This window comes from Trichomycterus rosablanca, chromosome 18, assembly GCF_030014385.1.
Source record: "Trichomycterus rosablanca isolate fTriRos1 chromosome 18, fTriRos1.hap1, whole genome shotgun sequence".
Taxonomy (NCBI): domain Eukaryota; kingdom Metazoa; phylum Chordata; class Actinopteri; order Siluriformes; family Trichomycteridae; genus Trichomycterus; species Trichomycterus rosablanca.
The window spans coordinates 12251838-12269047 of NC_086005.1; the positions used below are offsets into that span (position 1 = coordinate 12251838).

At 37.5% G+C, this 17210-nt stretch overlaps 1 protein-coding gene and 1 long non-coding RNA gene across 3 annotated transcripts; both read right to left on the bottom strand.

The window, feature by feature from the left end:
- Positions 1-558: 558 nt before the first annotated feature.
- Positions 559-5249, bottom strand: LOC134332170 (uncharacterized). 2 transcript variants are annotated; one of them, XR_010015223.1, is made up of 2 exons: positions 5165-5249; positions 559-1888 (listed from the first exon to the last, which is right to left on the bottom strand). It is a non-coding gene; the product is annotated as an uncharacterized LOC134332170 (long non-coding RNA). The 2 variants fall into 2 exon arrangements; XR_010015222.1 differs by lacking the exon at positions 5165-5249 and adding an exon at positions 5000-5152.
- A 2764-nt stretch (positions 5250-8013) lies between these two features.
- Positions 8014-16724, bottom strand: LOC134332827 (galectin-9-like). The gene is made up of 9 exons (XM_063014656.1): positions 16568-16724; positions 14762-14850; positions 13304-13511; positions 13091-13210; positions 12979-12996; positions 12610-12705; positions 11865-11953; positions 11624-11780; positions 8014-9904 (listed from the first exon to the last, which is right to left on the bottom strand). Exons 1-9 carry the CDS (start codon positions 16595-16597, stop codon positions 9758-9760), a joined length of 954 nt encoding a protein of 317 aa, XP_062870726.1. The 5' UTR covers positions 16598-16724; the 3' UTR covers positions 8014-9757.
- Positions 16725-17210: the final 486 nt, after the last annotated feature.

Below are 17210 nucleotides of genomic sequence, written 5' to 3' on the forward strand. Positions count from 1 at the left end.
GCAACGCAGTCACGTGGTTCATGTGCCCCTTCAATAGTTCCAAACAGAGCCCGTGCTGTCATGTGGGACAGGCAGCAGTGAATGAAATATTAAACGGTAAATAATAAACATTTGTACAATTTCTGGGTATTTTCAACTGCCTTTACATTTACTGCATCTGCTTTAATGTCAATTTGGTATATGAAGTGGAAGATTGATGTTTATAATGACTTGTTAATAGGTCGTTCTTGTTAACACACAGTACATTATATTAGCATACATTACATAATGCGATATCATTAAGTAGTAGAGACAATATACAGTACAGAAATTCAAGAGATTTTTGCATAAACTAATCTCCCTTCACTTTCCTGAGGATTCATAATAATAATAATTTTGGCTAAACACTAAGCCATGTGGCTGGATTTATAAGGTTTGCCTGTGTGACGGAGTGGTCGTAGTTCAAGTTGCTCGACAACGCCACCCAGGGCAATTTCACCCCTAGGAAATATAATTGGCACTTAAGGCCCAGAAAGAAAGACACCCAGGTTCAAAGACACTTGGAGACCAGAGACGTACTTCCAACACTTAGTCAATTTTATTAGCAATTGATTACAAAAGTTTCCACAAGAGACAAACCATGTTCTGAAACACAGACACGATTAGTATAAAATTATTAGCGCATCACACTTAATACTTTATGGGTCCATTTACAATTTAAAAACAAGGCCAAGGCAGGAAGGAAGAGGGCTGAGTGCTTACCACGGCAGCGGAAAATATGGAAGTAAAGGAAGCTCCTACACTACACACCACACGTGATCACACCGCACACCTCAATAACACCCAACGTGCTCTAGACTGCAGGGCAAGTGAAAGGGGTTCCACCACCAAAGTCCGTCTGCCTCCCGCTTTGGCCCACAGCTCCTGTTCAGCCAGAGGAAAAGAGAAAAAAATAATTATAAAACACAACAGGTGGTGGAGGGGGAAAAGACCAATGATAATTAATAGCTCAAGAGGCAAAGGACACTTATCTCTCTCGCTTCTCTCTCAGTGAGGTAAGCACAGGGTCCCTAGTCTCTTGCAGCCCCCTTACACCACACAAACAAAAGACAAAAATAGAAAATACACATACAATAGTACTCCAATAAAATAAACCATAAATCAAAATAAATGGAAACAATCAATCATATAAACAAAATGTATTTATACAAAACAATAAATCAAAATATGACTCAGACAAAACACTAATACAAAAATGGCAAAGTCCGACCAAACAGTATTTTAGGCAAAACAGTAGCTTAGGTAAAACACCAATGCAGGCAAAACAGTAGCTCAGGCAAAACAGTAGCTCTCAGGGAACTGGAACCGAGCCAGCACGATCCGGGCTAAAGGACCAGGATACAGCAATGCAGTTTCCCCCACAGTGAAAGTCAAGTCAAGTCAACTTTATTTATATAGCGCTTTTTACAATAGACATTGTCTCAAAGCAACTTTACAAAATCTAGGACCAACAGATACAAAAAACCCCTGTTGAGCAAGCCGAGGGCGACTGTGGCAAGGAAAAACTCCCTGAAAATTACAGGAAGAAACCTTGAGAGGAACCAGACTCAGCAGGGCCCATCCTTCTTGGGTGGTCTGGAGGATACTTTAAATAAATAGTATTTACACAAATCATACAAACACAGAATTAAATAATCTAAAAGTTATAACTGGTAATAAATAGATAAATAGATAAATAATAACAGAGTTGTTCTTCGCTCTAGTCTTCAATAAAGTCTGTAGTGATTTCTTGTCATTCTTGGTGCAATTACTCCAGACCCGTCACATCCGGCACGAGCAGCATAGTTGTCACGGCAGTCTCGACTTTAATCCTTAACCTCGGCGGGTAAACAGGTTTCCATCAGAATGCCTTTGGAGTAAAACCACAAAGAATGTAGTTAATAATGTACAATGCTAGTTGAGTAAAACAGTTTTACCGGGAGTTTTAGACTCCGGCAGCCCTAATTATTACAGCATAACTAAAAGGGAGAGCGAGCAGGTAACAAGGTCATGAAGGCTTTCACAGGACATCAGCGCCCATCTCCCCACCGTCATCAAACCTGAGTGATCGGATAAGAGAGGCAGAACGACAGCAACCCAACATCCCTGATCACCACAAGTTTCTATGACCAAGAACCCCCAAGCTCTGCGCCTTTGTCTATATTAATCAAAAGCCTGAGAAAATAAATATGTTTTCAGTCTAGACTTAAACATTGAGACTGTGTCCGAATCCCGAACAGAGGCAGGAAGATTATTCCAAAGTTGTGGAGCTTTGTAAGAAAATGCTCTTCCACCAGCTGTGGTCTTTTTAATTTTAGGAACTATAAGTAACCCTGCATCTTGTGAACGAAGTGGACGCGCTGGGTTGTAGTGATTAATAAGTTCACTTAGATACTGTGGAGCCAGACCGTGTAGCGCTTTATAGGTTAGTAAAAGTATTTTGTAATCAATGCGGAATTTAACTGGCAGCCAGTGTAGAGATGATAGAACAGGACTGATATGATCAAATTTTTTTGTTCTAGTTAGCACTCGAGCTGCTGCATTTTGAACTAACTGGAGTTTGTTTATGGATCTATAGAGCATCCAGTTAGAAGAGCATTACAATAATCTAACCGAGAAGTTATAAACGCATGGATCAGTTTTTCAGCGTCATTAACAGATAGTATATTTCTTATTTTAGAGATATTTCGCAAATGATAGAAAGCAACTCTAGTAATATTATTAATGTGTGTATCAAAGGAAAGATCTGAATCTATCGTGACACCCAAGTTTTTTACATCTGGGCTGGGAGTAACAGAGAACGTGTTTAGGTTTAGCACCAGGTTAGACAACTTGTCTCTTGCAGCTTTAGAGCCAACAAGTAAAACCTCAGTTTTATCTGAATTAAGTAAAAGAAAATTACACGACATCCAGTTTTTTATGTCGTTTACACAATCTTCTATCTTACTGATTGTGTCAGTATCATTTGGTTTGGCTGATATATACAGCTGTGTGTCATCCGCATAGCAGTGAAATTGTATGCCATGTTTATGAATAATTTCACCTAGTGGAAGCATATAGAGTGTAAATAATAGCGAAACTTGGAACACCACACTTTACTTTTTTAGTTTCCGAGCATTTATTATTTACATAAACAAATTGCGAGCGGTCAGTCAGATATGATTGAAACCAAGAGAGTGCGAGTCCTTTAACACCTACTGTATTTTCTAGCCTATCTTTAGACCCAACCTATGGTTGGGTCTAAATCCTGATTGAAATTTTTCATGAATACAATTTTCATTCAAATAAGAACATAATTGTTTGGAAACTACTTTTTCTAATATTTTAGAGACAAAAGGAAGGTTTGAAATTGGCCTATAATTAGCTAGTACATGTGGATCAAGATTAGGTTTTTTAATCAGGGGTTTAATAACGGCACTTTTAAACAATTTAGGTACATACCCAAGGCTAAGGGATGCATTGATTAATGTAAGCAGGGGCTCTACAATAGCTGGGAGTAAATCTTTAAGTAAACGAGTTGGAACAGGATCAATTATACACGATGATGACTTAGATGATTTAATCAACACAGTTAGTTCATTTTGGGAGATTGGATTAAAGGAATTTAGTTGGATTAACTCATTACTATTATCACCAGTGCTGCTCGGAGTGAGTCCATACTTAACATTGGCAAGTGACACACTTTGACACTGAAGTCGTATTTTTTCTATCTTGTCATTAAAGAATTTTAAAAAATCATCGCTGGTACAGTCAGGCGGTATATTAGATTCAGTTTCATTGACGTTTTTAGTTAATTTGGACACTGTCTCGAAAAGGAATCTAGGGTTGTTTTTATTTTTCTCTATTAGGGACGAATAATATAAAGATTGAGCTTTTATAAGTGCATGTTTATACTCAGTTAGAGCATCTTTCCAAGCAATCTTATACACCTCCAGTGTAGTGTGACGCCACTTGCGTTCTAATTTCCGTGCTGCTTGTTTAAGTGCGCATGTGTGGTCATTGTACCATGGAGCAAGTTTTTTCTCCCTAATCAGTTTAGTTTTGAGTGGGGCTACGTTATCTAAGGTTGTGCGCAATACGGTCTCTAGGTTTTGAGTTGCCTGATCTAGTTCTTTAGGTTCTGATGCTGATATATTTGGTAATTCTGGTAGGCAGTTTATGAACGCTGCTGCAGTTGCAGATGTAATAGTGCGCTTACATTTAAAACGATGTGGTTGCTGTATATTATTGGACAGGGACACTTCATAAATTAGTAGGGAGTGATCAGAAATTAAGTCATTCTGTGGTACAATTTCTATGTTTATACCATAAGTAAGTATTAAATCTAAGGTATGTTTACAGCGGTGAGTGGGTCCTGTTACATTTTGGGTGATGCCTAAGGATTCTAAAATAGAATCAAACGCAATTTTGAGTGGATTACACTTATCCTCATAATGAATATTAAAGTCACCAACAATTAAAGCTTTCTTAGTTGATAAGACTAATTTAGAAAGAAAATCGGCAAATTCGTTAAGAAATTCTGAGTAAGGACCAGGGGGTCGATAAACAGTAGCCAGTTTAAACATACTATTTTTATCAGATGAACCTTTATTGGTTATGTCAGAGATAAGAACTTCAAACGAGTTTGTTATGGGAGATGATTTTACAGTATGACCTATGTCTTTATCATAAATTGTGGCTATTCCTCCACCACGACCGCTAAGACGTGGCTTATGTTCATAACTGTAACCCGGAGGAGATGCTTCATTTAAACCTAGATACTCATCAGGTCTAGCCCAGGTCTCAGTTAAACAAAGTGCACTAAGACTATTATCTGTAATTATTTCATTTGCAATTACTGTTTTGCATGCCAGTGACCTGATGTTTAGAAGTCCTAACTTTAGTTTAGCCTTACTAGGGTTTTCATGATGCTCATTTAGATTAATTTTAATTAAGTTATTATGACATACTTTTTGATCAAAAGTAAAGTCAGAGTACAGACCAGCAGGCACAGCAGCTACCGTAGTCACAGTAGTGCAATGTGGCCGCTATTATCACTTTACTGAAAGCGAAACACGCCAACAGAAACGCAGAGAGAACCTGCAACATAGCACCGGTACTACAAACACAAGCCCACATGGCTTTTAATCGTTAAGAAGCGATTCACCGGGAGACAAGAAGCCGAATTCGTCCATGCTGAACTCCGCTGGCACGGACGTCAGATGCCCCGGAAGAGGAAACAGCAGGAAGTGCACCACAGGTAGCCAACCAATGCCCATACTTATAGCATGGGAAAGGACCTCCCAGCAAAAGTACCTACAAATCATCCTCAGCTGGAGAGCAATTTAGATGAAATCAATACAAAACCCCATCCTGCTACACCTACACTAACCATGCTGCAATACCAGTTCAGAGCAGTAGCTTAACTATAAGCAGTTCCAAACAGGAGTCAATACACAGAGCAGAAATGGATCTTGTCCAGGTGCCCAGTGTCTACCCATTGTAAACAGCATACTCAGAAACACCTGGCTGCCCAGAGTAGAGACTGTGCCCATTGCATGACACAGTACGGTTGACACAGAAATTATGTATTAATTTACAAAAATAGATTTTTATATAAAAAGAGATAGTATCTCATGTTTAAACCAACTTAGCAATTCACTTTATAAAAAAAAAAAAAAAAAACAATAAGTGCAGGATTTTTAAGGTGGATTTATATTTAGGCTTGCATAATAACCACCCCAACCATCCCCTTCTCCTTACCATAGCTCCCCATCATCCCAAATACAACTGTTTAACCACATTGTTTAGTAACTGTGGCGCTGTTCCTTTTCACGTTAAGTAGCTTATCATGTAGGCAAACTATTTAATCAATCCAGTAGTGGAGCAGCTTCATAAACACTACCCTCTTTTATTATCTTCAGGTCTACAATTTCTAGATTTTGATCATTCATGCCTCCATCCTGGTCTGAGTCGAATGAGTACAGAATCAAAAGGCTAAGAGTCGTTTACAAGAAGAGTCGATTTCCTGATTTCTGAGAATTAAGCACTGGTTTACTGAGGCTGTGGTTCATTTTGAGGTTATACATAGCTACCTTATTAAAAACACACTCTCTGTGGTAAGGTAAACAGAAAATGAAACAATTTTAGAACACACATCCCACTTCATTTTTATTTCATGAGTCTACCATGTTATAGAAAGCCCCAGCAAAGTATCTAAATACTGTTATGTTTGTTTTTTAATTAACTAAAAAAAATATCAAAGCATGTATTTCTGGGTGATTAAGTGTAGATTGATGAGCAAAAATGCCAAATATATGTATTCAGAATCAAATCCACAACACAATAACATGTGCAAAAAGTCAAGAGACCTGAGAGAATTTTAAATACACTGTAAATAATGCATTACATATGTAAAAAGGAAATGGTACCATTTTTTCATGTTTACCACTGTTACCCCACCCTCCATTTTTATTGACACTTGTTATTGTCTGTATACTGAAGACACCAACTGATTATGTTTTTTTTTTTATATTGCATTCTTGTCTTGAGTAATTCATAAACTGTGTTAACATACAGGGCTTTGTTTTATTTTTTTTGTGCTTCATTCCAGTAAAAAACAAGTCTGAACTGCAGTAAACCATTAAGCACCCAGAATCCCAATTAAACAGCCATACTGTTGTAACATGTATGGAATGTGAGTTTACATCATCATCAAGTTAAAATAGGCATAGATGGTATATTAATAATAATAATATTAATAATATTAGAATAATATTACCTAGAAGGCAGCATATTTTGGCCCGAAATGTGTACATCTATTGTAGAGTTAATGTTGGCCTAACAGATGCCATAAGCACTAATATATGCTTTTTTACAAAGAGATTTCAATGAAAACTTAAATCTTTTGATGATACTACACTGTAGAGGGTAAAATACCAAAAATCCCTTTAAGTGGTGAGACTCAACAATTTGTAGATGCTTATTACCAGTTTTTTTGTTTATTATTATTACTTTATTATACATTATCTTGTCTTTGTACTGTTTTGAATTTAGGTCACAGTAGATTTACAAATCAGAAAAATGCTGTCTGTTTTTTGTGTTTACATACAGTGACGATTTTTTTTAATGCATTTTCCTCCTGATTTAGCGCACTAAATTTTGTCTTCCGTTGCTGAGACATACCAGATTGCATCCAAGGAGAGCACGTCACTGTATACGCCTCTTCCGACAGGTGTACAGCCCTCCTCTTCTCGCCCCTGCATTCTGCACAGCGTATGAAGACCCACCCACCGCGTCCGAAATCGCATACTTACAGAGTACGTACTAGATTCGAGGAAGTACACACTTTCAGTACAGACTGTAGAGTACTACGTTCACCATCTTACCAACGTCAAGTGATGACGTGATGATGATCAAATATAATATCACCATAGTTACAGACCGCATGCTCAGTACAAGCCCCACTCGCCAAGATTTTGGATATTTTTGCGCTAATAATAACGTTATTTAGGGTTGTATGCAATAATAACATTTTTATTTTGTTTATTTTACTTACACTTGTAAATAGAGGTCGCTCTGTTTTCCGCCATCTTTCTTGTTTCTTCTTCCATTCAAATGCCTACGCAGCTCCAGTTGAATTATGGGATACATTAGCGGACCGAAAGTGTGCATCGTTTGCATACTCAAACAAGCTGCCCAAGAAGTAGGTCATCTGGGTACTTCTTGTGTACCTGTTTATGCATACTATGTATTTGGACATACTAACTGTTCTCGCGTACTGCTTTCGCGTACTATCTAGTATGGAAGTATGCGATTTCGGACGCAGCTATAGTCTGGCCCCCACCGGCAAACGGTGGCAACACAGAGTTTCGAACCGAGGAGTTCAGAAACTCGATGCTGGTGTGCTATCGGAATATCCTGCTGCGCCACCTGGACGCCACAGTGGCGATTTTTTAATTGAGGTTTGTATGTTTAAAATGAAGAAAGACTAAAATAAACACAAAAAATATAGAGTTAGAATTATATGTTGTTTTAATATGCTCATTACATGGGACATTTTTATCTTAAAGATACGGCTTTCACCATTTGTGAATTTTTACATATGTATTTTGCAGCAAGCCCGGAGTGGCTAATCGGGAGATTCGGGAGGATTCCCGAAGGGCCAGCTCATGTCAGTCTCGAGTTTGGGCCGGTTGGGAAAAATAATCTTGACATTTATGTCACTTATCTAATTTTATTCTTGCATTCATTCTGCATTCCTCTGACAGCGCAGCCCCTACACCGCAGTCAATTAGATGGGTTCTACCATCTGAGGGAATCCCCCCCTCTTTTCTGGAGCGCCGGTAAAAGTAGCGCAAACCATCAGTCAGTGGTGATGGAGGGAGGGAAGAGGCCAGGTGAAGCCGAAAAGGCCAGGTAAAAAAAAAAAAAAAGCTGCCAAATGTGCCAAATGAACAGACCTGTTTTCCAGAGGACGGACCCCAGTTGCAGCCGGTAAAGAGAGATATGGAAATAATGTTGTACTGTCACTAAGGCTATTAAGCAACAATTGCAATGTCAACTTAGCGTAGTTTATTTTGTAGAACCCAATACACACCACTCATCACAAATATCCAGTTTCAAGATGAAAATAATAAACATAATTTGAAGTGTAATATATTAAATAGCCTAACTCATTAATGGAATGTTTTTGTTCCGACGCTACTGTACTGATGATCCATGACTACTGCAGGGACAGGTAGAGGATAGTCTAACAGAGTTATTTAAACTAAGATAGTTATTTGTAATGTAAAATATAACGTAGAGAATATACATGATATATGTTAAATTGTTTAGACATTCAGAAAGATGTCAGCATGATAGCCTAATTTATTTTAACAAGTAGAGACTAATCACTAAATCACTAAATAGCCTAAATCACTATCAATTTTACACCATCATAATATAGGCTAAATTGTTAAAAACAAACAAAAACTTCAAGCATGTTATGTTATTCAGCAAAATAGGCTAACCCTTAATGAAATGTTTTTTAGCCTCAGAGCAGCAGATAAGCCATGTATCATGTCTATAGACAATGACACCGTTAACTTATTGCTCCTCTACAAATGTAAATACGTTTTCATTTTTATCACATTTTTTACCCTTTAAATCTTTATCTGATTTAAATTTGAAGTGAAGTGTTTTCTGTTATATACCCAATAAAAAGGCATTGTAAGAGCTAGCTGCTGTTTCATTTATTCACATTAATTCCTCCATGAAAAAAGTGGGCGGGGTTTGGGCATGAAACTCCCGGGCTGAAAAAGGGGCCCACTCCGGCCCTGTTTTGCAGCCTAATGTTCTTTACTGATATACCATGAAAGTCATATACAGTTATTCTGCTTTACAAAAATAGTATCACTCGATTTACAATTGGATTAGATTACAATGAAATATATAAAAAAAATTAATGATTACAATGAACTATAGAACAAAAGTATTTTTGAAGAACTGAAGAAAAAAGGTTTTTAATACAATATAAGAAGTGTATATAAAAAGAAAGTATCTCCTAGTAAGCTCTTAGTTACAGCCATTATACTTATAACTACTAGTTCAATAGCACTTAAACCAGTGGTTCACAACCTTAGAGCACTTGGAATCGTCATAATTTCAGCGCCCCTCACACTTTTAAACAGTACTAATGACTTAATTTTGACCTTTTAATGAAAAAATCACTGATGAGTGCAGTTGTGTTGGGGTTGCAGGAACCCAAAAAAAAGACTCAAACTCTTACAGAGTTAAGGCTGATATTGCCAGCAACCTCGAGGATATCGATCTCCTGAAACAAGGAGTAACGATGGTTGTAGGTGAACATTTGTACACCACTGACAATTATCCTGTAGCACTGCGGTTCACACGTAATGCTCACCTGGAACAAATACACAGAAATACTACTTAAAGGCTTTATAACACATGCAGAAGTAATAAATAAGACTGACAGAATGATACACTAGGACATATAAAAAGCGAGGATCAGCCGAGTTGACATGATTGCAACTTTAGTCAGAGAATTGAAAGTCATTCATTCGTTTCTGATCATTATTTCATTAAAGCTGGTAGCAGGTGATGTCATGAAAGCTTTTTAGCATATGACAAGCTGTTACATTACATATGGTAAAAGCTGTCATAACAATTTATGACATCTGACATGACAGGTTCTTAATAAAGTGATATCACACACTCACATATAGGGGCAATTTAGAGTAACCTGCCTACTGACATTCATATCATACATTGAATATAAGGGTTTTCCAGCTTGCTGCTGCTCTTTTGACCCAGTTAGCGCCACCAATGAGACATACTGTTCATAAATACCATTAAATTTCACTTCCAGCGCCGCAGCGAGTGGCTGCCTACTCGGTAGCTCCGTGTCGCGTTACTTTTAGTGTGTATTTAGTGTGTTTTTTGTGTATCCTATCCTTAATTTCCTTCGGGATTAATAAAGTATCTATCTATCTATCTAAAAGTGAAGCACAGACACGGTGGAGAGAAACTTATTCTAGATAAAAAACCTTGGAATGTTTGATTTCACTTTACACATAACCATGGCATTGTAAGAAAAATACAGCAAGGTGACTACTGAGCTGTAAAACAGGGAGACCAGGTTTGCATTTTAGAAAGCAATCCAAATTTTACTTATACTTTAATATACTGTATAAGGACAATGTTGAGCCAAAGGGACAGACAGGACAGGAAGCACATTGACAATGGAATGTGACCAGGGTCACAATCAGGGGAAATGTAGCAGTTAATATTCACATTACATGTATTACACTCCAGAGGATGAGGAAATTGTTCTTTTTATTTGTTATAGTTCAGGACCTACCTAATTCACGACCATGAAAATCGCGTCACGGACCGCGAACCAAGCCTTTTTCCTTTAAGTTTCAAAAATTCAAACTTTAAGGTTTGGATTTAGCAATTTAACATTTTTCATTCGCGTAGTGTTCAAGTGCCTCACGTTTACTGGTTAGTTTGCACTATGAGGCGGTCCTAGCAATCCTACAGCCATTCAGTTAGCAATCAGTTAGGCAAAATGTCTATGTTTGGAAAACTAGGTGTTGTATTGTAGCTTCCATTTATTCTATCATTTCATTTATGAATGTAATTTAATGACTGCCATGAAATGTGGCACTTTTGTAAAAATTCGTGAAATCTGTAATTTTTAAAAAACAAGGTCTGTGAATGTAGTAGGGCCCTAGTTATAGTTCATTAATTTACATTTTCAGCATTTAGCAGACGCCTTTATCCAAAGCGACTTACATTACAGTTACAGTATACAGTCTGAGCAACTGAGGGTTAAGGGCCTTGCTCAAGGGCCCAACAGCAGCAACCTAGCAGTGGTGGGGCTTGAACCAGCAACCTTTGGATTACTAGTCCTGTGCCTTAACCACCTGTGCCTTAACCACTAGGCTATGGCTAGGCTACGGCTAACCATTAATGGTTAGAAATGTTGATGAACATACTCCAGCATAGTTTTTTTTTTTTTTTTTTTTTTTTTTTAAACATCAATTTTAAGATGTAAATTAAAACCTTAAAATGTAGGTTTTAAAATTTTTGGTGACAAAATAATTTGGCTTTTTGTTACCGTAAACTGCTGGCCTCTGTAGAAGGGTAAACCACCCTCTCTTTCCTCACGACCCCATTGTTCTTTTATCAGGCTGTTACGCACCACTACATTCTCGTTGAAACGTGGGTTAAAGTGAAACGCAATTCCAGAGTTATGACGCAGGTTAATGCTGAACCTAAGAGAGAAAAAGCTTTAAATATAGAGTGTGTTTAAAGCATTAAGAATGAAGGATGAAGTTATACACAGTGGCGTGACGCACCTGTCTGCATCGTGGTTAACAAAGCCTTGAACCATAATTACTCTGCCAGGGTAAAATCCACCTTGGATAACAGCTTTATACGGCACAATCTGGAGAGATCAAATAAATAGCATGGTCCCACTGTGCTTTACAAGATGTAACATAAAGCCTCCACAAGGGGCTCCACATTCATGTGTGTTTATGTTCCTGTTAAAATTTATTTATTTAATTTATTTAATTATTATAATAATAAAAAACCCTAAGGGCCACAACCCAGGGTTTGACATGTAAGCAATTGAGGGTTAAGGACCTATTTCATAAAAAAAAAGCCATAAACATTTCAGTTTGTTCTATGAGTGTTTAATAGCGTTAAACTCTGGATTATGTGCTGATCAAAGCAGTTCCTCAAGTCCAGACTCATCAAGCCATGTATTTATGGATGTTGCTTTGTGGTCATGCTAGACTGTTGTCAGAAATATAAAAGCATATCATATAAGTTAAATAATTGTTTTATACACCTGTTTGCAAAGGGTGTGACTAAAACGCTCTGACTTTGAGTCATGGCACTGCCACCACAATCAGCCATGTCTGGGTAAGTTATTCTTGCAAAGCTTAATTTCATGTTTTTTTTTTCTTTTAATTAAGCATCTAATTGAGAACCACTTGAGCCATATGAGTTTTACAGAGGAAAACCAGTGACAAAAAGTCATTTGCATTGTTCTAATGCAGCCAAAGTGCATGTGACCAATATATAAATGGTTCTTACATAAGTCTCTGGAGCACTGTATGGAGGAGGTGCCTGTAAAAAAGAACTGCCTGTATGCATAGCCCATACACCAGGCTGTGCATAAGAAGGTTTCACCTGAAATAGAAATCATATGGTATAATTTTACCAGGGATGCTTCTAAGACATAACTCTCATGTGTACCACAGTCTTTGCCAATGATTTACAGTAAAATAAATCTCATGACATGTCTTGGGAGGCTAACTGATCTGTGGGTTAACATCTGGTCTGCACATAGCCCTAGCATGATGTATATGCTTCACTATTTGTTCTGACAGGAACCTAACATGACATAAAACTTAAATCTGCCAGAATCATAAAAAAGTGTCTGTGATGATCTTAAATTCTTACCAAGTCAGACTTTCCGACCTGTGGTGTAAATACAAAAAAAATTTTTTTTATAACAGTTTAGTGGAGATAAATGTTGACCATTATTTATACATCTGCATTGATCAAAACCTACAGCAGGATTTTGGAAAGAGATGGACTGGATATCCACACCCCCACCTACGGAGATGGCGTTCACACGGGAGATAGGGATGCGGTGCAAGTACTCATGGAAATTAACTCCATTCACAACCACCTGAATCAGATTCACAAAATAGATAAACAGTGTAATAAGAAATTAAGACAATATCATAAGGAAGTCATATAATGGAATGTTATGCTTTCAAACCGAATAGGAGTCGCGGTTGATCAAGAAGGAGAGGGTGAAGTCAGAGCCTCTGGGAATTGGAGTGGGGCTGCTATGTTCTTCTGTACCCCAGGATGAACTCTGCAGTGTGTTAAACACCACATAGCCTGAGTTGCCGGAGTAGCGTGGGTTAAAGTGGAGGGCTATATCTGCAGATGCTTGGGTGCCACATTGCAAATTCACATGAAACCTGACCATTAAAAAAAAATAAAATAAATAAATAAGAACCTGGCAGACATTCCTGGGTTGGTCATAGAACAAAAACTGTTGTGAATATTCCATGCAAATACTGTCAATCCAGTTTACACAACCTGAACTAACAGTTTAATTGCAGCCTATAGCAAATGTATTTATTGGATTATTTTGATAAGGTAGCGTTGCTATTGTTAAGACAATGATACATTCTTATAGAAAATGTAAGGTTATCTGTCTATGAGCTGAAGCAGAGGTGTAATCGAAAATTGGTCTATTCTCAAAGACCCAACGTAAGCTATATGTAGTTAGTTAGTAAAATAAATTGATAGGACATTACAAGAAATCTGCTGAACTTTAAAATGTTAGATATTTGACATCCGTGCCCATGTTTGGTTAAAAAGTTCAATCGTCATTTCCGCACATTTTCTGTAGTCATGTCTCATATTACTTAAAATAACTTTTTCTTAATTAATAATGTAAAAAGTATTTGTCCAGCCTATAAAGGCTTGCAATACTAGGTCGAATGAATTTGGTCCATCATGCCTAGAAGGAAAACTAGCAGTGAGAACACTGTAAAACAATATGATTATGTAATATGATTATGATTTTAGAAAAATATATTATAATGGCGCATTTTTATCGATAAGGCATAACATTATGACCACCTTCCTAATATTGTGTTGGTCCCCCTTTTGCTGCCAAAACAGCGCTGCAACTGTGAGGCACTGTGTATTCTGACACCTTTCTATCAGAACCAGCATTAACTTCTTCAGCAATTTAAGCTACAGTAGCTCGTCTGTTGGATCAGACAACACGGGCCAGCCTTCGCTCCCCACGTGCATCAATGAGCCTTGGCTGCCCATGACCCTGTCGCCGGTTTACCACTGTTCCTTCCTTGGACCGCTTTTGATAGATACTGACCACTGCAGACTGGGAACACCCCATAAGAGCTGCAGTTTTGGAGATGCTCTGACCCAGTCGTCTAGCCAGCACAATTTGGCCCTTTTCATACTTGAATTCTTCCTGTTTCTAACACATTAACTTTGAGGATAAACATCAACTTGCTGCCTAATATATCCCGCCCACTAACAGGTGCCGTGATGAAGATATAATCAGTGTTATTCACTTCACCTGTCAGTGGTCATAATGTTATGCATTGCCTGTGTATTCCTAAAGCGCTGTTCTGTTTCTTCCACAGTTTATTAAGAAAAAGTTTTCCATCATATTTTGTGTACTGTAGCTCACCTCTCTGCTCCTGGCATGACCCGACCTGTCAGAGAGATGATCTTTCCTTCAAACAGGCTCCCCTGGATCAATCCTGTAAATGGGAGTTTCTAATATGTATATAGAAAAATGTCATTAGAATAAGACATGATAAATTATGCTTCCTGTTCATGTTGTATTGATTCTCAGGAAACAATTTCTTTGTTTTCTCCTGGTGAGCTTGTTCATAAGGTTCGTTTGGGTTAGGTTTTAACCAGAGGTGGAAAGTAACGAATTACATTTAGTCGCGTTAATGTAATTAAGTAGTTTTTTTGTGTACTTGTATTTTTTATAAGTAGATTTTACAACCTGTAATTTTACTTTTACTTAAGTATGTTTTGTATTAGGAATTGTAATTTGCTACATTTTAAATAACATGTTACTGAGTGAAAAAATGCTTTAAAACATGCGTCTCGGAAACTGCTGCAGTGAATGCTGGGATGGCGCTAAAATCTCAAAAAGATGGCAACAGACAAGGAGACAACGAACTCCTGGCCATATCTGAAGGACCACTTTGGCTTCAAGCCCAATAAAGGCAAAGCTTTACTATGCAGTGTAAGCTGTTTACCCAGAGAGACTGAACTATCAGCTCATAAAAACTCAACATCAAACCAGCACGATCATGTAGAGGTAAGGTAATAATACTTGTACAGTTGCAGTTGTAAATTAAAATTGGTAGTATTCATAGTTTAGTTGCTCAAATTAGCCATAAGACGTTGATGCCTGCCAAGACATTGCTAATGTTAGTTGGCACTATTGACCTGGACTAAGTTAGTTAGCATCAAGTCCAGCAAGCTATAAAATAATGCTAACATTATTATTGAGGATAAACAGAAATAAAGCTATTTTGAATTGATAACAACAGTTGCTGCTAATATGCACTGCATGGCTGGTGAGCTGTGTGTAGTCTGTTGTATAATGTATCTATGAACTTCTGTTGGAAAATGATGGTCTGTACTAAAATGACACTATACACATCCCTAAATGTTTTAAATGTTGTATCAACATGGTTTTTTCAATTATATTTGAATTAAAAACAGCTATTGTGAGATTTATATCCACTTGTCCTTGCATTAGACAGGAGACAGCCCCTCCTTCTGTTAATAAGTAACTAAATAACATTTACTCTGAGTAAATTTACTTAAAGTTACTTTTTACTTTTACTTGAGTAGATTTTACTCGTAATTTTACTAGTAATATTACTCGTATTTAAGTAAAAAATCAGCAAAGTAATAGTACTTTTACTTGAGTACAATATTTTAGTACTCTTTCCACCTCTGGTTTTAAACAAAAATAATCCTATTTTGATTTTACTTTCAGTGAAACCTTTTCAGAACTTCTACCCTTCTGGGCACAGCCAGTCGTGTCTGCTGAGCGCTCTGACACACCAGTGTGGAAAGTAAACTCACAAAATGAAAAAAAATACATAAACCCATCTATAAACATAATGAAATTACTTTTACATTTATTACCAACCCTTTACAAGACCCTGTACAATCCAGAAGTGAATATTCTGCTTTAGAAAAATAATTTAATTGTAGCCTAACAATTCTGGATCATTATCTTATTTTACACCACTATAAGGGAAAGTACGGTGCTGTAATTTTACAATAATTTAATCAGAGAGCCCTCATCCCCACCAAGCACAACCTGCCTTCCTTGTGCACACAAGCAATTCTGTTAAACATCTGCTGAAGTCCAGAGTTCAACTGAATAAACATCTTATACTGTTAAATTCTTCAAGAAAATGAACATTTAATAATAAATCCATAAAAATAAAGTGCTTACCGGATTAGTATAAGGAGTCTGAAATGCCATATTGATGCAATAAGGGACAGCTAAAAGTAAGATAAAATCTCACAGTTGAAGTAAGTTTCGGTTTACCAGTAAGGGCGGATACGCAGAGACTCAGGCAAGTACCACATTGCATGCAAACTCTGTGGTTTGTTTTTCTCCTCTGCTATCCTGTGGACATGAACTTTACCCAGAGTAAAACCAACCCACAGGATCTGACCTCAGTCAGTGCTGCAACTTTCTTTTGTTTCAAATCTTCTGTTCGTACAGAGAGTTCAGTTCATTTGAGCAACTACACTACACACAGTGATTGGGCATGGTATTTAATAACTCCAGCAGCTCTGCTGTGTCTGATCCACTCTTACCAGCACAACACACACTAACACACCACCACCATGTCAATGTCACTGCAGTGCTGAGAATGATCCACCACCCAAATAATACCTAATATGTAGTGGTCATTTAGGGGTGCTGATCATTAAGGAACAGGGTGAAAGCAGGCTAAAAATTATGTAGAGAAACAGATGGACTACAGTCAGTAATTGTAGAACTACAAAGTGTTTCTATACAGTAAGTGGAGCTGATAAAATGGACAGTAGGGCTGGGTATCGCCACTAATTTCCTGGATCGATTCGAT